This window comes from Acanthopagrus latus, chromosome 14 (genome assembly GCF_904848185.1).
Source record: "Acanthopagrus latus isolate v.2019 chromosome 14, fAcaLat1.1, whole genome shotgun sequence".
NCBI classification, from domain to species: Eukaryota; Metazoa; Chordata; class Actinopteri; order Spariformes; family Sparidae; genus Acanthopagrus; species Acanthopagrus latus.
In genome coordinates, this window is record NC_051052.1 from 6,403,383 (window position 1) to 6,430,622 (window position 27,240).

The window sequence follows — 27,240 nt, forward strand, 5'->3', positions numbered from 1 at the left end:
GTGAGATCGCTTTAAAGCCACAGTGTTGCAATGTTAACGGGCGAACGGCTTACAAAGACACAGCGGAGAGGAAAGCTATTGAATTAAATGTTTCCTAGCGCTCCCCTCAGCTTCGTCAAGCGCACAACAGTTTGTGAGGGGAAGGCGGAACCAACTTGACTTTCCTGTTAAATATATTTCATTAATATGTTAAAACAACACCTTCAGAAAGTTTTGATATGTGTGTGTATATATAGGCTAACTACCTATCTGCGTTATCCCCGTTTATGATAATGAAATTAATAATTTCAGTCAACAGACGCTGTTAGAATCACGTCTGGCACTTTTATTTTGAAAGTCGTCGAAGAAAACCACTGACGGTTGCTGAGAATGGTTTTATTTTGAAATGTCACAGGAAGTCCTCCTAATCTTCACTGAGGTGCTTGACGGCAGCTAGCTCGCACCCCTCCCGTCCGTCTCCCGTGTCGACAGCAGATCCTCCTCCAGCCTCTTTAAACTGCTTTCGCCGCCACACAAACGACATTTTGGGGGTTCGGTCTGTAGCTCTCCGTCCTCACACCCCTCGTATCTCTCTGCGCGTCTCGGAGGATATTTCTTCTCTGTCGGAGCGTTTGGAAAGCGAAGCCGAGCACAGACGGAGCTGTGTTTTAGGCTACTTCAGTGGGCGGATAAAGCGGAGGAGGGCATCCGGGCCTGGCTGCTCCGGAGAGTCGGCTCCTGAACGACGGAATTCACCATTTTCAGGTAAATTTGGCCGAATGTCATTTAAAAAAATTTTTTTGTTGGGATAACGCACGGTGTTGTCCGATAATGGACCCCGTGACGTTACATGTTGTCCAACTGCTTCGGACGAGGACTGTGCAGCGGTGTGTGGAAATGACAACACGGAGGAAACGGCAGCTAAAGAATTAATATTCAGCCACACTCCAGCTATATTTCATATTTAACAGGCAGCTTCTCTTTTATCCTTTACAACCACGGCTGTTTAGGTCTCCGCCTCGCACATATTTGAAACAAAAAATCTCTTATTTCGTTGTTTGTATATTTTGGTTTGTTGACATAACTTTAAGGTTTTGGCATCCAGGCAACCCCCCAACGACAGGAACCCTAATGTAAATTTAAGGACACTACAGATAAACAACAGACAAACTACAGAAACACAGTTTCGTTGCCCTCTGAAAATGTCATAATTATGAATTGACATTAAGAGTGAAAAGCTTTCCTGCATTCTGCTGTGATTTCTGGGTAACCAATTAACATCAATAATTCAGGAATGTGTTTGTCAGATCTTCCAGAAATACCATAAACCTGCTGTAGAATCAATACGTATCACTGCTGAAGCCTGAAGCCGCAGACTCTTGATGCCCCAGCCAGACTGCACTTATTCATGTACTGTAGACGTCCATTGACAGATTCCTTTCACACTGAAAGTAGCACACTTGGATTTTTAACAGTCAAAATGTGGATATATGACTTCTTCGCACAGCTGCTTGTCTATTAGAAAACATGATTTTTGCAGCCGCCTGAATCTGACACAGCAGGAATGCACCATCCTGTTATCACCCTGGAAACGCAGAGATATAAAGTTTTGCCAGACAAACTGGCGTCTAAGCTCCTCAGAGTACTTCTGAAGATGCTGTATGTGCCATGTCTAAAAATTAACTGTAAAAATTGTTATTGGTGTGCACAGTTCAGTTGTTGATCATGATGTCATGCAGTAAGAGCATCAAATCATGATTGTATGAATCAACAGCTGACGATAACTGTTTCTATTGATCACTTATGATCCACTTCTGCAGTGAAGCATCCGTGATGCATTTAGGCTCATTCCCACTTCCTGTATGACCTGGATTTACTTCCATCGTCCTACATCTGAACAACTTGCCACTCATTTGTGTGTGTGTGTGTATGTGTGTGTGTGTTGACCCACATTAAGATCTGGGCTGTTGGCTGTGAGAGTGATACACCCCCAGAGAACAAACTAATTACCCTGATAGTCCCCACACCAGTGTCTGAGGGCCATATAGCAGCGCCTGTATTGATCTGCCTCTGCATTATGTTGCATACAGCAGGAACATGAGACACAGTGCACTGTGGATATGTGTACATATTCTCACACACACACACACACACACACACACACACACACACACACACACACACACACACACACACGCTCTCTCTCTCTGTCTCTCTCTCTATCTCTCTCTCTGTGATATCTTTGTCACTTTTTCTCCTGACAGTACGTACAGTTATGTTATTTGTCAGACATGTGATGTGGTTTCAGTTTGAGAAATTAAAGTGCCATGTGACCAGAGTGCTATGAGTGTCAGTGATTGGTTCGAAAGTGGCTCCAAACTTCCTGTCGGAGCAAAAGGGTGCGAGCAGAAGTTAGAGTGAAACATAGCAAAAGTAGAACAATTGAAGAAATCTCAGTTGTTGATTAAGGAGAATTCCTCCAATTTTACACATTAAGCTAAGTTTCCTAGTCATGTATTGCAAAGCGCCTAAGCATCGTGGGATGGCTTTTTGAAGAGGTTTCCATAGTCGGATAAAGTTACCCAGAATGTGTCACTGGGGTTTTACAGAATTATTGCAGGAAGCCTCGGCTTCTGCTGCTTTGATTTTGAACTTTTCGCGTCCCCTAATTGTGTGGAAGTCCAGGGCAAAATCTCCACAGTGCCCCTTCAACTTGTGCAAAATCCGAATGACACGAGCTCAGATCAGTCTTGTTAGAAAAATCAGTGGAATGTGGTTGATGACATTACAGTATTGCGAGGCACTGAGCTGCTGTCAGTTTCAGTGTAGCATGCTGTAGCTGTAAGCCAGACTGCGTGACAGAATCAAGTGGGAATGTGGGAGACTCAGAACATTTAAAGTCCTGATCACATCACAACGAGGCTACGTATCGAACTATCTATTATAAAAATGTATCTGTACAAAAAAATCATTACCTGTGGTGCAAAGCGTGGTGATATCCCATCATGCTTTGCAGAAGAGCTGACTGCACTTTCTGGTGATCAGCCTCCAAAACACTGTTGCTATTGGCAACCGGGCCAGCAGCTTGCTAGCTCTGTCTTTCTCTCTCCCGTTTATATAACTTCAACTTGTGCAATGTTTTATTGATCAGAGGTGTGTGTGTGTGTGTGTGTGTGTGTGTATGTGTGTCTGTGTGTGCGTGTGCCCTCCCATGTATGTTTCTGTCTGTGTGTGTGTGTCATTTTTTTGTCTCTATGTGAGAGTATGCTTCTTTCTATGTGTGTGAGCTGACGTGTGCACGAGTGTGTGTTGGAATGTGTTTCAGTTGCAGCACAGCACGTATGAATGTGTTGCCTTTGTAACTCAGGTTGTGTGTGTCTTTGTTTTTTATTTTCCTTTCTGTTGGACCTTTTTTGGCCCAATAAGCTCTTTCCCACCGTCCCTTCTTTGTTTTGAATCATTTATTGGCAACCTGAAGTACAGAATATAAAAAAAGCAGTAGAATGAACTGAATTCGTAGAGGCGGGCTTGCTAACGGCTCCTTGGGCTGATGGGAAAAGTCTCCCTGCCATTGCGCTGCCAAAGGGTGGGCATCATGTAGGTGAAGTAGTAATTATTGGGTTTTTTTGGGGTCTGGCTAATTGTAGGGCTTCAGAATGAATACAATTAGAGTGGGCTGGGTGCAGCAAGAACACACACTTACAGACACTTTGCAGCCTTATGAATAGACACACACACCACACACACACACACACTGATGAAGAAAGTTATGTGAGCCATGCAAAGAATGTGGAGTGGTGTTGGTTCATTGTCTCTCTCTCTCTCTCTCTCTCTCTCGTTCTCTCTCTCACACACATACACATTTCTAGCTCTTAAAAGAGACAAAATTAGCTCACACTGCATCAAACACCTCTGTCAGCCAGCTAGTATGTGTGCGTTTCTTTTTACAGTAAAACAAAGCCATCTTAAAATATTTGTGTGTGTGGAGTCATCTTTTATCAATGTGTCTGGGTGTCAGAGGGGATGTTTCATCCTGTAGGAAAGCTGTGTGTGTTTGTTTGTGTGTGCCTGTTCATGTGCATGTGCATTTCAGCCTTTTTATCAGTTCTTTCTCTCTGACACACTCACACACAAACACGCACACTCTGTTATAATATTCAGTTTTGTCCGTCTGTACACTGTGCATACACACAGAGACACACTATCATTATTCCTGTATGTTTTGGCATCACGCCCTGTCCAATTGCGCCAAGGATAAGATATCCCATCACACTTTTCTTACATGTTGTGTTCGTGCGTGTGTGTTTGGAGGGTTGAACTGGGTGACTGGGATTGGCTCATAATCCGGAGATTAGCCAGTGGCATTGTTAGAGCAGCAGCAGACAGGGATTACACACACACTCACACACACACACACACACACACATAGAGGTCACACATAAAAATAAACAGACCTGCAGCTCATTCATGAAGTCACTTTCCCTTATGTGCTGAGCGCTCACAAGTGGTGTCGCTTGACAGTGAAGTCGCTGAAATATTCATCACACAGACACACAAACACACACAGACTCACACAGCGATGATGTTTCACCCTGTTGTCTCTATATTCTTTTAACAGAATGTCTTAAAATGAGCTAAATAACACCAGTATAAATGACATGCTGATGTTGTAAAGAAATGATAATAATAATATTAAATGTCTTTGGAAAATGTTCTTCAAACCAGTGTTGCTCAAAATCCAAGCGTGATCTGATTATTCAGCACTTAGCCTCGACTAATGAACCCAAATTAACCATCACTCTAAACCTTAAAGTCCAAAATTACCTTGTAAAAAATCCCCATCTAATCTAAAAAAAACCCATCTGATTACCATTTTTCTGACCACATTTGTGATTAAATTGCACTTATTTACTACAAATAAATTGTGTAATGTAATGTTTGCATATTTGCAGTTTTTCTGATATGCGACTGATCCCCTAATAATCCTGTTAACGCCTGTGCACTTAAGCCTTTTTCGGATAGCGTTTCCTTTTGAGTCTTCCGTGCTTTCGGGGTGACTAAACCGTGATAAGAGGTGCTTAGTGGTTTTAAGAGGGAGACTCCATCCACTTTTCACTATCTGGCATCTGTCTGTCCAGTCGAAGGCTTGATAAAAAAAATCACAAGTGTTGAAAAATGAAGTAGCTTTACATGAATACACAAATAAGTGGTACAGCATGCCAAGAGCTGTCAGCTGTAGTTCAGTACATTCCCTCCTACACAACTCTCACCACCTGCTTGCTCCTCATAAACAATTTTTGCACCATGGCACATAATCATGACAATCGCGTTATTCTACCTGCAGTTGCATTTGATTTATTTCACTTGCTTCACAGTCAGTTTCTGAATTTAAAGGATGTTGTCTCGCTCTTCTTGGATATGAACCTGTGAGTTCTGGGACGCACCTCATTCTGATTGCCCTCTCTGACCCTTCTGCCTCCTCTTACTTGAAAAATTCCAGCGAGTTTCCTTTCTAATCTTGAGCAAGAATCTCTAATTAGCCCTCCTTCGTCCCGACGGGTTAATCATTGCCTCGGAGACAGGCATTATCTGCAATCAGTGCCAAAAAAAGTGCATCGAAAGTTCACAAGAAACAGTCACGAAAAAGGGGACCTCTGGTGAAGCAAAGACAAGAAATGTTAGGCAATAAAAGGCCTGATGCATCTTAACCGAGCCATTTTTAATTAATTAAGCGTTGCTGTGATGGATATAGCTTCCCAGCAGTCCTCTGGGGTTTTATGTTTCTCAAGCTCCTCTGTATAGTAGCATCACTGAGCATTCACTCATTTATCATTATCTGAAAGGTCAGATCAATTCGAGGTCAGTATTGCTTGGTACGTTTGCAAACCAACCAATAAGCTGGTCATATCAGATTAAAGCTGCACTCCCACATGATTAGTGATAGCGGCCATAACTGAACAGGCTAGAAAACTACTTAAACTTTGATGTTATCAAGAGAAACCCCAAGGATGGCCAGGTTAGAGTACAATTCTTAACTGTCTGACTGACAGGAGCACATGGCATTGAAGATAGAGACTAGATAAAACCAGCAGACAGCCGTCCCTCTGGAAAGCTGTAGTGAGGCAAGAAATTTAAAAGCTGCTCCATCCTGTTTTTTGATTGTCAGCTTTAGGCAAAAAGAAAATGACTGGTCCAAATCTGATAAATGGCATCCAAAGAGCTAGATACACATCCTTGAACTCCTTGAAATCCTACAGGAGACATTTGAGAAAAAAAACAAAAAAACATATACATCTGTCTGTACAGTAAATATGAATCTACCACTGCCACTAACAGGTGGTTAACTGAATCGAACACAGACAGTGGTGGGGGGTAGTGTGCCAGGCTGTTTCTTGGCCGGGCACAGTAACTTCCTGGCATCTTGTCGTCATCATGAGGTTAACAGCAGAGACTCCAGGAAGTCTTTGTAACCTGCCAAGAAGTAGTCTGACTGCACTGTAAAACCACCTTCACAGATTAAATGGGAAAGACGTGATGTCTTTACGTATTATCTATTGTCGACTATAGTGTCTGTGGTTTTACATAAACACACAAATGTCAGAAAATGTTTTAAAAGATCAGTTTTTGGTCAAAATACAATATGATGTCCTCAGATATGTTGTTTTGCCCACAACCCAAAGATATTCACTTTACTGTCACTGAGGACTAAAGAAACCAAAAAATATTAATGTTGAAGAAGCTGGAATCATCAAAAAATGGATTTTACATTCAACAGTTGGCCAACTTTGACCGAGTAATCAATTATCAAAATAGCTGGTGATTAATTCAATAGTCAACAATTGATTGATTGATTGATTAATTGATTAGCTGTTGCAGCTCTGCATAGAATGTCTGGTGAAATCTGTAGTCTTGTTAAATCTTTGATCATTTAGTTTCTCATTTAAATAAAGATACCAATTTTTGACTTTTTTTTTCAGGTAAAGGTCTTGCATGGCAGCTTTGTCCGTGAGCTTTTTTTTGATGATATTAATAAAGGGTTTTGTAGAAAAACATATTTCTTAAAGTCGGGTATCAAAAAGTGTTTTGGTACCTCCTAAGGAGATTCAAGGATCACATTAGTTAGCATAGAAAAATACTTGATATACCCAGCTGTAGACGTGTGATATCGATTCCAATGGACTCCAGCAATCAGAATCGCCATATTTAATCAAACTTTATACACTGCGACACCTCAACTAGGCCACCATATGACTGATGTAATGAATTTATTGGAAATGTTGCATCGTTGTCTCTGGCTGGGATGTACCACCTGGCTTGGCACAAAGAAAGGAAGGAGCCAACGCCAGTGTGATGGTGTGAGCGGCACACACGTACACACAAAAATACCACACACACGCATGCAGTACACGCACAAACGCACACAAAATGGGGCACCTCGGGGAGCGAACACCTGTTCCCAAAGGCCTTCGGGGTGAATGGAGATGGATTTGGACGCTGTGCTCAGGGGCGTGTGAAAGAGGGTGCACGATGGAAGGCCGTAAAACAGACAGAAGAGGAGGAGGAGGAGAGGTGATAATAGAGGGAGGGAGGTTAACGTCCTGGCTCGTTGTGTAACACGATCTGCCATCCTTTGAAATCTCTGTGCCTGAGTGTGGCTTTTGTTTTTGTGTTGCTGGGTGTGGACAACTGTGGCTGTTGTTGCTTTGATGAGACTGAGTACGTTTTTAAAGCTGCAGTTAGCAACTTGTGGATGACCGCGACTGGCAGCGCGAGGTAACTCATTTGGACTTTTTTTTCGACGGGAACTTTGACAAAAACCCCGCCGAGTTTTTGTCCATGAAGCTTTTGAAATGTAAAGCATTGAAAGCTGCCAGTATTTGGCTGAAAGTGATCCATTTATAGATTTTTTTTTTTAAATCAAGAGTATAGTCCATTTAGATATGAAAATGATCTACATGAAAAGATGTCTAAGTGTCAGATCTGATATATTATGGGGGAAACAACATAGTTCCTCTTTGAGTGAGCTTAATTTTTTTTTTTTCCAGTCCAACATAATTTGCATAATACACTCTCATCGGTAACACAGCATGAGTGTTTAGCGTGTGTCGTCTTATGCTCGTACAGTCTCCCCAACTCTCTCCGCTGGAATGTGGCATCTCCAGCTGTGTGTTTGGATTCACCAACCAAACATGCAGACAGGAAAACACACATTCTTGTACGATGTATTCATTTAGCTCGGTGTACGTGAGTGTGTGTGTGTGTGTGTGTGTGTGTTTGAGTTGGACAGACCGGAAGCTTATCGTTAACCCTCGTTAGTCTGTTGTGGATGTAATGAGACAGACGAGTGTTATGTAACAGACAGACCAGGGGAGGGTGTTGATTTCACAAACACAATGGGTGGAAGGGGTGATCATTGTAACTGGAGGAGCAAAACAAGGGGTTAACAGCAGGTGGTTAATTCCTGCCACATCCCAGCATTAAAGGCGTGCACGTGCTTCGGTGAGCTTGCACTCATACTTTGGTATTGAATTTTCAAGCCGTAGTCGGTAATTTTGTATGGCAACAAGATGCGGCAAACTTGGACTTGTGCCTCAGTATGCAGCTAAAGTATGTGCACAGTTAATGATGGCAAGTCACTTGTTTATGCAGTCAGAGCCTGCAATAAGGGGAAACAGAACCGCATGGAAATCCTTCATGCGCAATTAAACCGCCTCATATGTAGCAGCCAGGGCGAGATGAAAACCACTTTTCACTCCACAAACAGCACAGTGACTGTGTTTAAATACAAGGGGGACCGGCAGTGCTGACAGAACAAAACACTGAACTGGTGCTGGAGGACTAAAATAATGCTATCTGCCTACTAAGCTTATTTTTACGCCTGATCAACATGGAAACTGATCGCGCAGTACACAGAAATAATCTCACAACTCTATTATCTACGGCTGGGTGATTAGGCCTCAAAATAAAATTGCGATATCATTAGGGTATTACATGATAAACAGTATATATTGTGATGTTTTGAAATCTCATTAAAGGCAAATGCTTAGTTAAATATCAAATACCTCCATATAGAACAGGTAGAAGAGTGTATTGAGGTCAGAAAATGACATCACTCATTGTAATGCAGCCTTTAAAACTGGAACACTTATGACATAACACAGTATAACAATAGCCAAAGTCTAAACTGATATATGTTCTCATAGCATGATAATGATTTAATATTGATACATTGCCCAGCATTAGGTATTGGCTAATGCTAAACTCCTGCTCCAGTCATGTAATGCCCTAAATAATTGTCGCTTTTTCTGCCTGTTGTTTGTTATTGGGCAAGTTTTTTGAAAAATGTTATTAGTGCAGCAGTAAAAACAAAAGTGGGCCTAATCTGGAGAGCTGTTACTGTTAGCCTCGATTGCATTAGGGCAGGTCACCTGCTGCTGAAAGGTCCCCCTCCTACCAAGACTGTGTGCGTGTGTGTGTGTGTTGGTTTATGGATTGATTACAGTGCCAGTGTGAACTGATAAGCGGATCATCTATCCTGCACACGATCTCTGTTTTGTAATTGGAAGACGGATGAAGTGTATTGACTTTGGTGTGACCTCAAGCTAACCCCCCCACGCAAACACCAATGTCCCACACACACACACACACACGCACACATACACGCACACACACATATATAAACAGTTTATGCAGTATGGGTTAGGGTTATACATGGTGTGTTTGTTTCTTTTGAACCTCTCCCTCCTCCCGCTGCAAACAGATGACACTGGAGTGTCTGGGCATGCTGTCAGACCTTGGTGTGTGTGTGTGTGTGTGTGTGTGTGTGTGTGTGTGCGCGTGTGTCAGCTGAGTTCCCTGTATGTTTTGTGGTCTGTGGGCCCTGTGTTTGTGTTTGTCATGAGGCAAGAGAGCGACAGGCTAATGGTGCACCACGTGTTGTGTTTACATTTGTTTTTATGCGTGTATTCAGCTGGGAGACACTGCAGCCTTCATACCTAAAAATAACTTCTTCCCTCGAGCTCGCCCTTCCTCTCTTCCATCTTTATCTCCGTTTTTCCCATCTCTCTCCCATTAAACCCCAAGATCTGTGTTCGTCTTCGTCCTCTCCTCTGTGATGTTCTTGCCTCTCTTCTCTGCGTCATGTTTTTGTTTATGCCTGTTGTTTGTTGATGGTAGTGCTCCATGGACAATTTAGCGTGGACTGTTATAATACGTTGAGTGATCAAGTGATCAAAACTGAGATATTATTTGTCCAAGATATAATTAATCAACATTTTATTTATTTATTACTGTGGTGAAACGAGGAAATTGTTTCTGCTACTTACATTTTTGTGTCTAGCACTGCACTGAATGTCATGTATTATACATTTGAAGGTTTGAATATCTGTTGTCATTTTTTATGATGTCATCAGCCTCAAAAAGTCTTCAAACAAAATTCTCGTGAAGTGATTTATCATCAGAAAGTTTAGAATGCTCTCAAATGCAGATTAATTATTTATAGAGCCAGACCAGTACTTGATTTTTCTCAGCCTAATTCTGATTTAAGTAAAAAACAAACAAACAGAAAAATGTAATTGATAGATATATTTATTTCATGGTTATCAAACTATTGACAAAAAATAAAATTTTAAATTTCCCCTATTCAGTACAGCCCTTTTTGTTTGTAAACCATTTATTTTCTGAGGCTCATCTAAATGTCGGTCCGAGTTGTGGTGCCAGCAAGCCCTTCCGACTCTTAATGGAGGATCCATGGCATCCCAGATGGGTTGTCTAATCCCTTCTCCTGTTCTGGGTCAACGCTGGTCCCTTCTCACAGTTGGACATGCTTAGAAAGCCTCCAGAGGGAGGCGACTTTGGGGGCATCCAAATTGATCTCTGGATTCCTTGAATGCAATGTGGTTCTTCACCAAGCACCAGGGGTGTCCTGATTCTCCAAATCAACAACTGGATTCAGTTTTCAATTTAAAAATGTGTTCAGTTGTTAGAACCCACTGTGATGCCCCTGTCAGCGAGTTCAGAACGTGCACCTGAAGTCCCTCTGAGTGTAGCAAACTGAGACTTATTTGTGTACAGGCTCGTCACTCTTTCCCAAAATATTTCAACAAAAATTGGATGGATTGCCATGAAATGAAGTGCAAACACTCATGGTGCCCAGAGGATGAATCCTACTAACTTTGATCATCTCTTCACATTGCATTGTGGCGCCATCATCGTGTCAGACCTTTTAATTTGACCAAATACCTGCAAAACTAATGACATTCCAATCAGTCGCAACTGTATTTTGCATTTGCTGCTAATCAGCATATACTGGCATGCCAACAGACGGTGAACACGGAATGTGATATACACTACCTGTAGACAGCTACATGTTAGTATCATCACAGACTTTCCAAACCAAATGTTCAAGCAGTTATGTAACCAGTGGAATACATCTCAGGAACTAAAAGTCTCTTGGCAGTCCTGTTTGTGTTTCCACCAGATCTGAAGCAGCGTGACGACTGGACCAATAAGACTCACGATGGCTTCAAAATAACGACAGCATTTTTTTCGGAAAGCAGCTTTCACACATGAGAAAACAACAACACAGAGTCATCCTGTTCCTCCTCGCATTAACTGTTGCGTAACTGATGTTTATTGATGTAGATTAGTAGCATGGCAGACCATTCAGGTTTGCAGCTACTACAGTTTTTTTTTTTCCACCTTTGATTTGCCAGCAGCTTACAGTCACTCAACATACTGAAGTGTTTGGATGGAGAATCGGAGTAAACAAAGCTCCAGACACGTGGATGAATCTGGTGTCTATTGTTGACTTCAACTTTCTCATTTTACTCTCACTTCCCTTAAAATGTCCCCTCTAAAACCTTGTGAAACTGTTCTTACTTGTTCCTCGTCTCTTCATACATCTCTTTATCACCCAAAGGCATGTTTCCATTCATTGCCATTGGTAATTTCCCATTGATATTAACATTGTAGCCTTTTGTGCAGTTGCAGAAACAGGCAGGGTTATTTCAGCTCGCCCCTCTGGATCAGTCATGCTGAAGCTTCTTTTTGGCTTCTCTGAAAGCGAAACAAAGGGTCTTTCAGTGGAAAGCGCCCACCGCACCGGGCCGCAGCACTGATGCTCTGTTTGTGTGTTCTCATAGCTGCACAAACACATGCTTGTGACTGTACTCGGCAGGGTTCAGCTGCAGTAAGCGCTTGGAGGCTGATGACGGTGCGAGCAGTTTGACTTGAGGCTGAAGATATTCTGGGTTGATACTCAAAACTATTGGGCTTCAGCTTTTGACTTATAAAAAACGGTCTAGACACTTATACCACACCAGGTGACCCAAACATCCGTTGGGTTCGGTGCTGGAAAACACTCGGCAGGGCACAGTCGTTGTGAAACTGTCCCGAAATTGTTCATTTGAGCAGGCTTCACACTTTTTGTGGTAGTCAAAGATATCAGATGGAGGGATTTATCCACCCTACAGGCTTCAGAGAGGTGACACCCTTTGGTGCTCCTGGTCTTTGAAGTCTTTGTAGTGGTGAACATCATGTAGGACAGACTGTGGTGCTTTGATTGTAATGTACACCGACAATTTAAGGGAAACTCCCTGGTGACAGTGTGTGTGTGTGTGTGTGTGTGTGTGTGATCTCTATATGGTCGTGGTGATCTAAGCGGGCCTGAGGCAGTGCAGACAGTATATTCACCTGTGATCCTGACACCAGACATTTGTAAATGAGCAAAAATTAAATGTGAGTACCCGTGCGAGTTCAAATTTCACCTTCTGGCTTTTTCCGCCGAGCTGTGGTTTTTCATCTAATCTGCTTTGATTTGCATGTTTGTCACAGTTTAAAAAAAAAAAAAAATGAAACTGTGATATCCAGTCTGTGGTGTGTGTGTGTGTGTGTGTGTGTGGGAGACGGGCAGGCTGTGAATGTGGGCGTAATCGGTCAATAAGAGACATTTATCGTTTCAATAAAGGACACTTGACAATTGAATCATTGCACTTTTTTTCAAAAATAAAACAAATGCTGTGAAACAAATTTGTTGTTAGATAATAATGAAGACTGGCAAACAAGGCTTAAAACAGCTAATGCTGGCTGCCGCCAAAGGTTGGAGGATGATTCTAGATATTTTTGTCACTATCACAAAAGACTGTTTCTCTTTTTGTTCTTTTTGTCAACGTATCCCGTAGATATATCAAAACTAATTATCCAGGGGTTCATCTGTCAATATATAAATATGTCTGTACATATGAATGTCATTTCTTTCCAACAGAAGGAAGTAAAAGTAAATGATAAATGAATAAATAATACACATATGCTGCCTTAGTCAGTATTTCAAGCAACCTGATCTCAAACATACAGTATACATACAGAGCCAACTCCAACAATGTGATTGAATCAAACAAACACAGTAATATAGTCAAGCCTGTATATGAATAGCCGTTTTTGGCATTGTTCACATTCACTTGTGATTCGATGCTGCCTATTGAAAGAAACAGAAGCAGAAGTGACACAACATTTTCATTTCTATTTGTGCAAAATCATTTTTATGAACAGCTTTCACTGGGTAAAACTGACAGCTTATATACAATATATGTATAAACCTGATGTTGCTAATGCCTCAGACTGCAGACATTAGTGGGTGTGTTATTGAATGCTACATTTGTGACTTTTACAGGATGTTGTCCAAAGTCCTTGCACATCCTACTTAATGATAACATCAAGGAGGTTGGTGTCAGTGATATTTGTTTTCAATCAAACACACAATACATTTCATACCATACATATGATATTAAATTCAGCCATCAAGTACGTAAGAAGTAAATTCTACAGTATTACCAAGTTTTCAGGAAGGGGCCAAGTTCACCAACTTGCAGTCACCTTCAGAACTCCCACCAGGGCTAAAAAAAAGAAAGGCAGCTGATCAGACATAAACCCTACAGGGTAATATTATCCAATAAACACTGAGAAATAACCCACAAATAAAAACAAACTAGCATTGATCAGTGGATATATTTAACATGTGAGCTCATTTTCCCTTCGGGCCATGTTCTGGCCTGGCGTCCTCATGTCCACCCCTCAAAAAGGAATGTGATGATACCATCTATTTAAAGTGGTTGTGATTCTCATATGAGTGGGTCTATTTTGAGCATCGGTTCTCAACGACATTATTTGTTTGTTTTTTTTTGTTTTTTTTTTTGAGAAGACAGCAGCACTGGCAGTGGTTCAGCCTTCTTGTCAACTCTGCATCTGTTCTTTGTTTTTCTCGTTTCCATTGTCAGTCTTAGAAACTTTTACAGAACCATCAGAAGTGTAAGAAGAAAGTTAATAGGTCTTTAGATAAGTAGTATGAGTTGCTTTTGATTGTGGTATCAGTGCTTGTGCATCAGCTCCATCTTTGGGTCCTCTGGTCAGAGATACTAACAAATATTGTATCTTATCATATTTTAGAAAAAATGTATTGCCTGTTTATATAGAGCATCACGTACAAAAAAATGGTGGGGACATAAGGGCTCAGATGAAAACACATTTTTCGAACAATCTTGAACATATACAATTTCATGCATGTAGTGCAGGGGTTCAGTATGAGGTTACAGCAGATAAATAAAGCAGGGAAGAAAGTGCATGACGGTGCATCAGTAGGGCATGGTGTAGGTTACTACAGAGTCAACAATATGAAAAAATGCAACACAACACGCACAACAGTGTTGTCCGACCAAGAAAAGTCAAATATGCATCAAATCACGCCATGTCAATTGAACAGTCCCAATAATACATCTATGTAGAAATTTACCAGTACATGTCTGTCACCAAGTATTTGATACCAGTTTTAAATACTTGGCAGTTTGTACATGATATATTTTGATCAATACTCGGTTAGAACTGTAGTTTGATACCCAGCCCTTCACGTACAACTAGGCTTTTTTAAATTTCGGCACCACAGTTTGATGAGGAGTTTCAGGCAGTTTGGCTTTGGGAGCACTTTCTTGACAACTAATTAAAACTTGATGACTAAATTACAAAGGGATCATGCATTTTATGACCTGTTGGATTAGGAGAACTCGATTGGTCAAGCAAGTTCATGCTTCTAATCCCCAAATCGGCCATAAACGGGAAAAACTAGCCACTGAAACAAAACCTGATGTTGAACCAGCGACCTCGCGCTCTCTCACTCAGCGGTACTGTACATGCCTGCAGTCACTCTGGTGATTTCATGGCTCTTAACCAAACACAAAGACTCCATTATGGCGCCGTTCGCCGAAATAAACTCACTTTCTCTCTCTCTCCCATTCCTTCTCTCCCTCGTCTTCTTCCTCTTCCTCCTCCCACTCTTCCTCCTCCTCTTTACATTCACATTCACACTTCCGCCCACATCTCGGAGAAAGAAAAGCCACATTTTCCGTTTCATTACCTCATTCTGATGTCGGAGTTGGAAAAGAAGAGGGGGAATAAAAATGAAAAGGGGGAATGAGAGAGGAAGGAAGAGGTATGAAGGTGTGTGTGATTGTGTGGGCGTCGGTGTGTGTGTAATTATTAGCCCAGTAATTAGGCCTTGTCGCCTGTTGTCTCCCCCCTCGTTTGCCCTTTGAAGTCTTCTCCTCTGGACTACCCACAATGCACTTGGGAGGCTTCCAGGAGGGAGCAGAGGAGTGATGTAGTGGGGGATGTCGGGAATGTGGGTCAAAGTGTGTGTGTGTGTGTGTGTGTGTGTGTGTGTGTGTGTATAAGAGAATTTCTGGAGATGCTGAAGGTGAAAAAGAGATTTGGGGGTGTTTCGGTTTTCCCTCTGTGTCTCCTCTCTCAATCTTGGCAGATTGCTTGTGCTGCTTTTTTAGGTTGGATTCCCCACACACACCCCCGCACACACATCATTCATATGTGCCAGATGCTGTACTCAATACACACACACACACAGACATATCCACACACTCACACACACGTCACATGAGTCTCTTTGTTTTGGTTTGCTGCAGAGATAAAACCCGGCTCTGTTACACTCCTCTACAAGAGAGACAAAGAACGCTTATCTCACATACAGTGTGTGTGTGTGTTTGGATGAGAGAATGTGTGCGGTGTGTGCGCGTGTGTTTGTGTGAGAGTGTTTCTCCGATGCAGTCATTTTATTTTTTGCATCTTTTACAAGCTGGATTTTCAGCGTCATTAGCTGGAATATTAGTTCCTTTTTTTTTCTTCCCACAGCCAGACTGTCTGATAGCTTTTAGTGTGTTTGTGTGTATGAGTGTGTGTGTGTATGGCAACGTCAGATCTGCGTGTCGACAGGGCCACCAGGGCCAGCATGACACACTTCGCTTCAAAAGTGGGCTAATGACACACAGGTTGCTGGATGGCACACTTTGAAGAGTAGTTGGAAAATGTTGGAAAAAATGCTCATGTTTTGTAATTTAAAGTAACAAGCACGTCAGAAAGCCCCTCCATTGAATGTGGAATGTTTTTTTAGTGTTCTGGTAGTCGTTAATTTTGCCAAGTTTTGCTGTTTTTCTGTGTTTGTACTCGAATGTTGAAGTGTGTCCTTCATCTGCTACATTACCAGCAGTAGAAAGAGTATAAGGATGTTTTCAACTCAAGTAGAAATACTTTTACCCGACTTAGCGTTACTATAAAACATCCAATTTTTATTTTATCTTTTTATTTCAAGCATTCTTCATCCCTCATCAACACCTGGCAGCACTGTTACCCACAATGCAAATCGACTGCAGGGAGTTCAGTCAATAGATCTGATTATGTTACGCTTGTAAAGCCTAGTGCCACTGGCGTCATGCGTCATGAGGAACGTGGCACAGACGTCTGCTGCGCTCACCTCTGGCCAACTTCTGCTCTTTTCAAACTTGTTGCCTCAGACCCAACCAATCTTGTTTGAGGTGACATTGTGAATAAAACTAAATAATGGCACTTTTGACGACTACATAAAGTTGACAAAAAGTCTAATTTTAGCAGCGTCAGCACACAGGGAGTCCTCCTGATTGCACAAGATGTCTTGCCTTAGAATCCATGATTTACATTTGTGTTTAGTTTGTGTGTTTAGGGGAATTAAATAACCCAACTTAATTCGACTCACTTCTGTAGATAGTCCTTAACAGACAATCCAAAGGACCCGTAGATACTACATCCCTGCCATGCAATAAATATTCATGAAAGGAATTCTTTTAATTGATAAATTCCTCTTCCGGTAGCCTGCTGGGCTTTTAATTAGACCAACTGCAGCCAGCTGAGAGGAAATTCAGGTCATGTCCCCTCATATGCACACACACAAACCTACAAGCGCTCGTATATTCCCTTATATGTTTGTGTGTGTGTTGTTGTACACGTAATCGAATTACCAGGTTGCGGTTGCGTATTGGTGTGAGGTTGCGGTCACATGCCCCGACACCGATTGATGAAGTGATCCTCGCCAGGCATTGTCATGAATGACAAATTGCTGGAGGGGTTTGCGCCCATGTGTGTGTGCGTGCGTGCGTGTGTGTGTGTGTGTGCATGTGTGCAGACAGGCAGATGGTGTCTCATGAGTATGAGGGGAGCTAACGACCTTGAGAGACAGAAAGAGAGGAAGAGGAAGAGCGAAAGAAAGAGGGAGAGAGGGAGCGAAAAACCGGCGGCTGCAGGGGTCAGTTTGTTTTGCGTTGAGGGTCGGGCGGGATGGGCGGGGCATTTCTGCTGCTGCTTCCTCCCTGCATTTCCTCCGCTCACCCAGCGTGCACGTTCGTCTCACACACACACACACACACACACACACACACACACACACACACACACACACACACACACACACACACACACACGGGGCGTTAACGTTGCAAGACAATGAGCAGGGACTGGCTCGAGGCAGACTGAGCAAGGTGTTTCCTGTGACCCGGACGACTGCTGCGTCAACACTAACACACTCGTGTGGAACAACACCAGCACGGGTTCGCAGACCTGATTTGACTCTCCCCTCCTTCAATTAGAGTAAATTAATTTCTCCTTGTTCAAATGTGTGAAGGTGTATGTAAGTGCAAACAGCTGTATTCAAGTCTGTGATAGTCATCCTTTATTAATGCTTTGTTCATGCGTTATTCATGTGCTGTTCAAGCACTCGCAGAGTGGATGAATATTGGATTAAAAAGCAGCTTTACGTTATTCATGAGCTGAGATATTTTGGATTGTACGGAGGCCTCGCGAAATCCCCACGCTGTGCACAACAACAACAACAAAAAGCTCTTCTAAATGTGCTTGTGGTATCTGTCCTCTTGTGCTCAATGGATGTTGACTGTGATGTGTGTTTGTGTGTGTGTGTGTGTGTACTACAGGCCGTGCACTGCCCTGCTATGGAGAAGATGAAGAGGATTAAGAAGCGTCTGTCGTTAACACTCCGCTCCAGTCAGACCATAGACGAGTCGCTGTCTGAACTGGCCGAGCAGATGACCATCGAGGAGAGTGGCACCAAGGACAATGGTACAGATTTTATATATAGTTTTTTCTTTTCTTTTTTCAAATCAAATGTGTTAATTAAAGGAGCAATATGGAGAACTTTTAATGAAAAAAACATTACATTTATCAACAAAATGTGATGAAATGACAATGTTGAGAGACGTTTCTGTGCTGTGTTGAAGTCAGCATGCTAATCAGCCGGCCGCAGGCCTGAAAACCTCTTTCACCCACACCAACACTCCCGTCGTTGTCAGGCTAGCGGCACGGCTAACTGAGATACAGTAACAGTAGCAACAGTCAAAAAAACAGAATATAGTTGGCAGCAGATAACAGTTACTCTGCTGATCTGTGGACCCTATTTGTTTGGAGTGAATTCAATGGCCAATTCTTCTGAGGCGATAATGTGGCCAAGTGCAATATCAGATCACAGAAGATGCCATTTTTTGGGGAGTTGTAAGTAAAAAGTGTGCCAAAATGGCATTATAATGAAGGACTGTAGTGTGCAGAGATGCCCTGGCCCACAAATCATGTCATCAAAATAATTTGTTTTTACCAAATTGTAAAGCCTTATTTTGATAACAAAAATCATGACATTCATGGAGGAAGTCATTTAAAAAAAATGCCATTTACGAAGGGACACACGGTGTGAAACATCATCAGCATTTACCTTTCCGTTTCTTTTTCATTTTGTGTACCACGTCAATTACTGCTAAGTAAACTATGCTATCATCATCTTCTTGCACCAGCAAAATAAAACATCATCTAAGCATACAGGCAGGGCGACATTAAATGTGATTGACAAATCAGTTTAAACTTTAAATGACTGGGGCACAATCTTTCAATAATGCTGTATAATTGAGCAACAGCTGATTAAACACAATCTTGAGTAAAAACTGTCAAAATACTGAATAATTAAGAAAAAAAGCATTGAAGTGGTTGGAGGGAATCATTTGCTCCCAAATGGGGGAGGAAATTCCACTACTGTGATTTTTACAATTTCTTCCTGTACATGTTCGTCACCAGGTATGTCAAACACACACACACACACGCAAAGGGAGAAAGCTTTCAATAGCTCGGTCGCTCTCAGGGGGATTTAAATTATGAAGTGAGGCTGATGAAGAGAGAGTACGGCATGTGTCAGTAGCAGCTGTAATGGACTTTTAGTGAGTGGTTCTCTATCAAGTTATGTAACGTGAGTAAGAGCAGGGGAGAGCTACTTCAACGCGCACGCACACACACACTCTGCTCACGACAAGGTAGTTTGTAAGGAAGAAGCATTTGCACACAGTTAAACACACTTTTCTTGACATGTCTTTTTGTTACATAACATTCTGCCCGTTCTGGCATCACAGTGCAGTTTGACTTCAGTGAGCTGCTGGTGTGATCCACGCATGAAAGTGATCGGCTGTCACTTGTGTTTGACAGCTGCCAGAATAAATGGTTGCACACGTCCATCTTTAGGGGAACGTTTCCCATTCGAGTCATTTGGCCGTCACTCTCACATTCTGTCACAAGACAGGAGAAGAAGAAGCTTTGGTTCTCGGAGCAACAAAAACTAAAGGTAGTCAGCAGTAATAGAGGTGAAAAGGCCAGACCCATCTTGTCCCATAAATAATTGAATTTAAAGGAATAGTTCGACATTTTGGGAAATCATTTCAGATCTGAATCCACAGCCCTCCTGCTTTCAGTCATTTTAGGGTAAGTTAATCACATGCTTGCTGTAGCTACATATATTAGCATTCAGACATCAAAGTGGTATATATTTTCTCATCTAAGTTTTGACAAGAAAGCAAACAAGCATCTTTCCTATAACATGAAACAATTTCTCTGAATACTAAATCTTACAATCCTTTCTTGGGAAATAGTGAAGACCATACAGGTGGCTACATGTCTGAGTCTGACTGGCTGAACCTGTTTCATATGACTTGTTAAACTAATGGATGTTTGGTTTTATATATGAACCTATAATTCTTAAATTGCCCTGTGAGAAGTACTGTTTCATTTTAAGTTCATGAAATGTTTCCTTTCTCTGCTCATTAAATCCATGCAGATCCCTTGGAGCCCTGACATCTCTGCCTCCTTTGTTAATACCATTCATACATGCTCAACTTATAATTCCGATAGCTCTGACAAGCACCTAAAGGCAGTATATGTTAATGTTGGAGCTTGACGTGTGGGAACACAGCACAGACTGTCAGCTCAGAGTTTAAAAGGTCAGACGAGCTGAAGAAAGTTGGCAGCGGCAGAGAGATAAACCCACAAGATGTGACACACTTACAGCCCGTCTAACACAGATCGGAACAGGACGATATGTGACAACGGATGTAGCTGAGCTCTGCTCACTGAGGGAACACTGATGGTTGAAATATTTGCTTACATGTTTTTCTTGCCGAGTAGGATCGGAGATTTGAATGCTAATTGAGGCCCGAGAGTGAGGTTCATGCCTTGCTTATTGGTAGTGGTGAGATTTTTGCCCTCAGGCTATCAAATTTCCAGTTCTACAGCCGTTATTTTTTATTCTTCTTGTGCCGTTTTCCCAAATTTGAAGAGGCAGTGGGTGTTCATTTCTGATTCTGCTGGTGATGATTTTGGTTAATATAAATTCCTTGACCTCTAGTTACCCTTAATGAAGCTACAGGTAACTGTTACTGCAGCATTTTCTTCTTTTTCCATTGAATGGTGGTTGGCAACAAGTGCTAAGACACGTTACCACCTGCTGCGATGCTAAAAGCAAGAACAGAAAGAGACGGAAATGATTTAAGAGGCACTGGATTATTTACACAATATTATAATTCGTCTATTATTAACATGACATCATTCTTTTTTTTTTTTTAAAGTATTTTTTTGGCCTTTTTCGGCTTTATTGACAGAGTAGCTGAAGAGTTTGGACAGGAAGCAGGGTAAGAGATGGGGAGTGACATGCAGCAAAGGGACCTGGGCCGGGAGTCGAACCCGGGTCCGCTGCAGAGCCTTCGGCACATGGGTCGCGCGCGCTACCGACTGAGCTATGCGGCGCCCCGACATCGTTCTTTTATTTTTCGAATATCACAGTAATTGTCATTACCTGTTAGTGGCAAGATTTTGGTATTGGAATTCCTCTGGTTTCTGTTTATGGTCTGTTTGTAGTTTTTACCAGTTATGTTTAACCAGGCTTTGGTTGCTTGCCGGTAAACCATTCAAACCAATGCAATTGCAGAACCTGTAGGTGAACATCTGATGACGACTTGGCTTGAACCTTTTTAATTGATCCTGGCTGTTCTTGAAACAATTGGTTGTCTGCCAACTCTAACCCCATTCGTGTGTCTCAAATTGCTAAACTTAAACAATGGCTCAGTTAGGAAGTCTTGTCCCTGATATTCTCTAACCGAATATCCACCGGATACACTGGAAGCCTCATTGGCCCAGAGGCTAAATCATTGTCAGCTGACAGCGAAGAGGTTTCGAGATTGAAACGTTTGCTGTAGCCAGTTAGCAACGGACAAGAGGACCAGATCCGACCTGTATGCTAGTGAAGGAGATCCGTAAAGACCCAGGATATTCACAAATTCTTCAGTCCTGTTGAGACATTTTCAACTTTCAGCTTAATTAACACGTCACATCTCATCTCATGATATAGATGTTCTCATCTAACTCTCAGGAGGAAAGCAGATCGTCCATCTCCCAAAATCTTTCTTAGATAACAGAAAAGTCAGAGTAACATGGCATCCTGCTCGTATTGAGTTAGTTATTCAAATCTAAGTGACTGCAACATTGCATAGCCATTGCAAGTCCTGTTACATTTGTTTACACCGATTTCTCCATAATTTATCCTGATGTTTGGTATATTTGGAAATGTTGGGCCCTTGACTTAAATGTCAAATAAATTCTGATGCTTTGCACAGAGCTTGGCTGCACAGCATGCATTTCAAATAAAGAACGCACCGCATGGGGTTGAAGAAGATGGGAGCTGATTTTTCTTGTCACCGTGTCGTGTTTTCAGAAGCTTGCGCTGAGCCTCTGTTGAATTTCCGAAAGCCAGAAATGATGCCAGTCGTTGTGTCTTTGTGTTTCAGAGCCCTTCATGAGGAACGGCCGCCCCCCCACCTCCCATAGCATGCACTCCTTCCTGCACCAGTACACCGGCTCCTTCAAGAAGCCCCCGCTCCGCAGGCCCCACAGCGTCATCGGTGGCACCCTGGGCTCCTTCATGGCAATGCCACGCAACGGCAGTCGCCTGGGTGAGACTTGCACACTCACACACACACACACATGGAAGGAAGTGAGTAGTGGGAGAGCAGATGGCATCCAGGAACAAACAGGAAACGTGTCACGGTCCTGATACTTCCATCCTGCACTCACAAACCCTTGAGGCAGCTTCTCCCTTCGCCCTCAGCCGGGCTGTTTTTGCCAGAGTGACAGCTGGATGGGGGATTCAGTCAAACATGACGATGCTTCCTGTGCGAACTGATTCATCACACTGGATCTGTAGCAGTGAGTCCGATCCTGGGGCTTGAAGGGAAGACGATGTTGTGATGATTCAGAGCGGCAGCAGATTTCCAGCTGGCGGTCAGGGAACAGCTAAGAGGGTGATGAGATGATTCAGGGAACACTATGAAGCAGAGGAACAAAGTGTTGTGGGTATCAAACTCTAGCAGCCTCAAGGCTTTTCGAATTGAGTCTGGAGGGATGCGCACACAGTTGTATTAAAAGCTTGTAATATGTTATAGTGCGGCAACTCTTAGAAAAGCAGCATGTCGGCATCATCTTACTAAGACGACATCCTGTCGTACGTCAAAACCTCAGTGACTATAAATATTAAAATCCTATAGATCGTGTCTCATTGACGGAACTGTTTAGCGCTCTTTGAGCTTGTTGCAGAGGTTGCCCCCCATCGTGATGAGGCATCAGAGCTTCTTTACACACATTGCAAGATAATGGGCTTGAGATATATAGACTGATGCATGAGTTTTAGGGCAGGTGCACATATGTTTTGCAATGAACGCAAAGATATGTAATAGAGGCAGTTAACAGTGAACTTTATCGTCCAAAATTACATCAAATCACTGAAACAGTAAACATCACGTAAATAATTGTGGATCACTGCAAGCATCCATTCCTTCATATTCTGCATCTTGGACAATATTTATACAAATAAATCTGCGATAGGTTGATATCTGGGCATAATATCTTCCAGCTGATATATTGGTTGGGCTCAAGCTCAAGGTAGAGATGAAACTATTACTCATTCCACTGATTGGTTGGCTTAATCAACCACCTGTCAGTCCTTGTTCATTCTAATAATTCTGTAATTACATGTTGCAAGATAAAACCTGACCTTGAATTTGGGACATTTCCCAGGCTCGGCTAACGCGCTAAATGAAAATGGTGAACACCTGCTGAACATTGGCTGTAGATAACAGCTGTTGGCTCTTCCTCTTATCAATCATCTTCAAGCCGTAATATTCAGATCATTAGGTTTCTGTGATAATTTAACAGTACTGACAAGCAATCATTACCGATTCATCACTGATCTCGTAGCCTGAGTGATCACTTACACATCACTTACACGTTGCTGTAAACCGTAAACAAACATTGTTTAACGTTGTTTGACTGATTTTCTTTTCCATATGGCCAGGCAGGAATAATCAGCATCTGTGCACACCGTCTGCCACAGTCAGTGTTACCCTTTAGAGTTACTCTATGATTATAATGTTCATCATTTCAGTAAATGTGTGAAACCTCATTGGTGCGTCTCTAAGCTCATTTTTAAAGATGGGTGATACACTAAAGAACTTTTGAGCCCCGCACTGGACCCTGGCCTAGATGGAGGGACTTGGATCTAAAAACAGGACAGTTAAGTAGGACATTGATGTACCACATATTGCTGCTACACTCTGTGTGCTTATTAGGAGAGCTGCTAAAGGGCGGAGAGGAGAGACGGAGAAGTAGGGAGAGAGAAGGATTGTTGGGTCTAAAAAAAAACTCAAGGAAGGGAGGCAAGTGAAGGATTGATTTGTGGAGATGATCAGGAAAGAAATATAAAAAATGGGTGGAGAATGAAATCCTTCAATCCTTCCTTTTTGGAGAGAAGAGGAAGTGAGGCGAGAAAAGATGAGAGATGTGAGATTGAAAGCAAAAGACAAACAAATTACGAAGTTTAGAAAACAGCTCGAGGGGTTTTTGAAGAGAGGGAATGAGGTTTGGCCGTTGAGAGGTGAAGAAATTATGGGAAAAATTGCGAAAGTGAAAATATTATTGTTCGAGAAGGAATTTTGGGGAGTTTTTGGAGCAGGTGGGGACAGATACGAAATAGCAGGAGATAACTGAGAAGCATGTGAAAGTTAAAGAAGGTTGAATGGTTGAACAGAAAGTAGGACAGATGAGATCATTTGGAGGCTTTGGTGAGGAGGCAAACAAGTGCAGGTAGTGAAGGAATGTGTTGAAGCAACACAGTTAGAGCGAGTCAGGTTGGCTGATGCCTGTGAAAACCTTGCAAAAGAGAACTCAGGATAGGAGAACGAATATGCAGAGTGAAAGGGAAAGAAAGGCAGAAGTGGGAAGTGAAAAAAAAAATGGTGGGGTTTTGGAAGTGGGGCAAGAAATATTGTAAATGAGAAGAGACCAAAAAAGGGAAGAGAGATCATTTGGAAGGAGGCGATTTGAAGAAGGAAAGTGGGAATGTGTTGTTTGCAGGGAGTTCGTAGAGAGAAAGTCACCAGCTTCGGAGGAGGAATGTGGGACAGATGTAGGGGAGAAAAAAAGGAGAGGAGGAAGAAACTTTCAAGAATCCTGAGTCGCCAGTTACCAAAACATGCATTGAACAAGTTCTAAATGTGTACCCAATCAAGACTTCTGTCCGATTAGCACTTTTACTCAGCATATAAAGATAACTCTCACTTGCTCTACATCCCTGAGCACGTAAACAGCAGAGCAGCTGACTGAACCTGTTTACAGTGCAACCAAACAAACTCATTTAAATTTAATTAAATAGTCCATCAATAACTGGCCTTTTTCCATCAGGCATTTAGATTTCACGCTGCTCCTGGCACGAGCACTCTCCCACCCAGCAGCGCGGAACTTTGAGCGCTTGTTGGTTATCTCCCTGAGGAGCTGGAGGTGTGCAGCTGTTCATCTCACAGCACACTGTGGCTGCTCCTTCTTGTTCCATTACTCGCTTTGCAAAAGCTCCAAATTTTGATGAGCAATCACAGTTAGCGCTGACAAATACATTGCCTTTTCTTGTGATCGGTCCACACAATAAAAGTCGCCCCGTATTTGCCACTTCAGTGCTTTCAGTGTGAAGCAACGGGAAGGTAAAAAACGTAGGGTTTGCCTGATGCCTGAGCAGCATTTGTGCGGCAATAGGAAAGCGAACAATATCTTTTCGTGCGATCCTCTTGCGCATAGGTAGGCAATTTGAACCCAGCGTGGGAATGGCGGACTCTGCTGCTAACAATGACGAGCACTGTATTGAAAGTCAGTGACAGTAAATGGCTATTGATGAAACAAAAATCTAAAACAGGGTTGTGAATGATTGTGACTTTAACAGTATCATCAAAACCTGAAAGAAAAATTGGACACTACTAATTATACTGATATGGCTGACATTAGCATTGGGGTTGATGAAGTTTATGGTTTACCTGCAATTAAACCTGTGCATCACCATGGGTCTGTTGGTATGCAAGGTTAGAATGCACACACATTTTTAAACATAGGAGGATATTGATGAAGGCGATTCTATGTGTAGAGGAGGGCAAAACTGTGCATGTGCATGGCTGATAAATGATGCTGCTGGGCAAGACAGGGGAGACGGATGAAGGTGAATAGTTGAAGAAGCGAAAGCAAAAAGATGGACAAAGCTCATCCATCTCCTCCTCCTCCAGATGAAAACTTTGCAACAATTTCCTGTTCCTCCCACTTTTCTTCTTCGTCTCTTACAGTATGTCCTTTCTTGTACTTTCTGAGAGCGAGTCAGACAGGACATGATTTGTTGCCTGCCCTATTATGGTGAATTACACCGAAACATTAAAGTGTTATATTTTCTCTCCCACTTAAAGACCTGCTGTAGTATATCAAGTCCTGCCACTGTAACCAAAACCAAAGCTCAGACGGAGAAGCAGCAGAAAAAAACCTCACGTTAACCATCTGTGGAAAAACAAAGTGAGACGGGTGGATTAGCACGGGTCAGGCCTCGAGGAAGATCCTGAAAACAGTTCAGGTTCTAGCAGTGGAAGAGCATCTTCCTTTAAGCTGAGGAGACTCTGATTTTGAACCAGCTGACCACAGACGGGTTCATATTCTGGGACAAAGCTTCATTCAGGTTGTTGCCGCTCTGCAGAGTAATGAAGCAGGACTTAATGAAGTTTGGAAATAACGTTCACGCATGAATGGAGCGAAAGAGCTTTTGTTAGGGGGCAAACCTACACTCACTGTTTGTCCTAAAATCTAGAGCAACAATACTAATGAATAATCTTTGGTGCGATATCAAGAGAAACAATCAGGATTATCATGTTTGAAACGATTGCTAACAGTTAATCTCCATCAACAGAACAGAGATTTCTTTCTCCTCTCGTTTCCCTGCTCTCTGCTTTTCACGTCTGATGACAGACTGCGTGGTCGGAGGCGCTGACACACTGATGACAGAGAGCTGTTCAACCATAGCTACTCATTAACTGTGTGTGTGTGTGTGTGTGTGTGTGTGTGTGTGGAGTAGGGGGTGCATGTGGTTTGTATATCAGCGTGTTTGCTCCTGCTGTGCTATGGTAGCAGTGGTAGCTTTACTGCCCTGGAGGAAGTGGTGCAGGTTGGAGTGTTTAATCTTTGGCCTCGGGGGTTACAAGGGTGTGAGAGGAGGTAAGCGAGAGG

At 42.4% G+C, this 27,240-nt stretch overlaps 1 protein-coding gene across 1 annotated transcript in view; it reads left to right on the forward strand.

Annotated features, from left to right (window-relative positions):
- Positions 1 to 396: 396 nt before the first annotated feature.
- Positions 397 to 27,240, forward strand: part of cdk17 (cyclin-dependent kinase 17) — a 39,396-nt gene continuing 12,552 nt past the window's right edge. Inside the window, exons 1-3 of the mRNA XM_037121334.1 lie at positions 397 to 744; positions 18,276 to 18,420; positions 22,449 to 22,613. Of these exons, the coding sequence (XP_036977229.1) occupies positions 18,294 to 18,420; positions 22,449 to 22,613 (292 nt within the window). The 5' untranslated portion in view covers positions 397 to 744; positions 18,276 to 18,293. The remainder of the gene's footprint in view (positions 745 to 18,275; positions 18,421 to 22,448; positions 22,614 to 27,240) is intronic.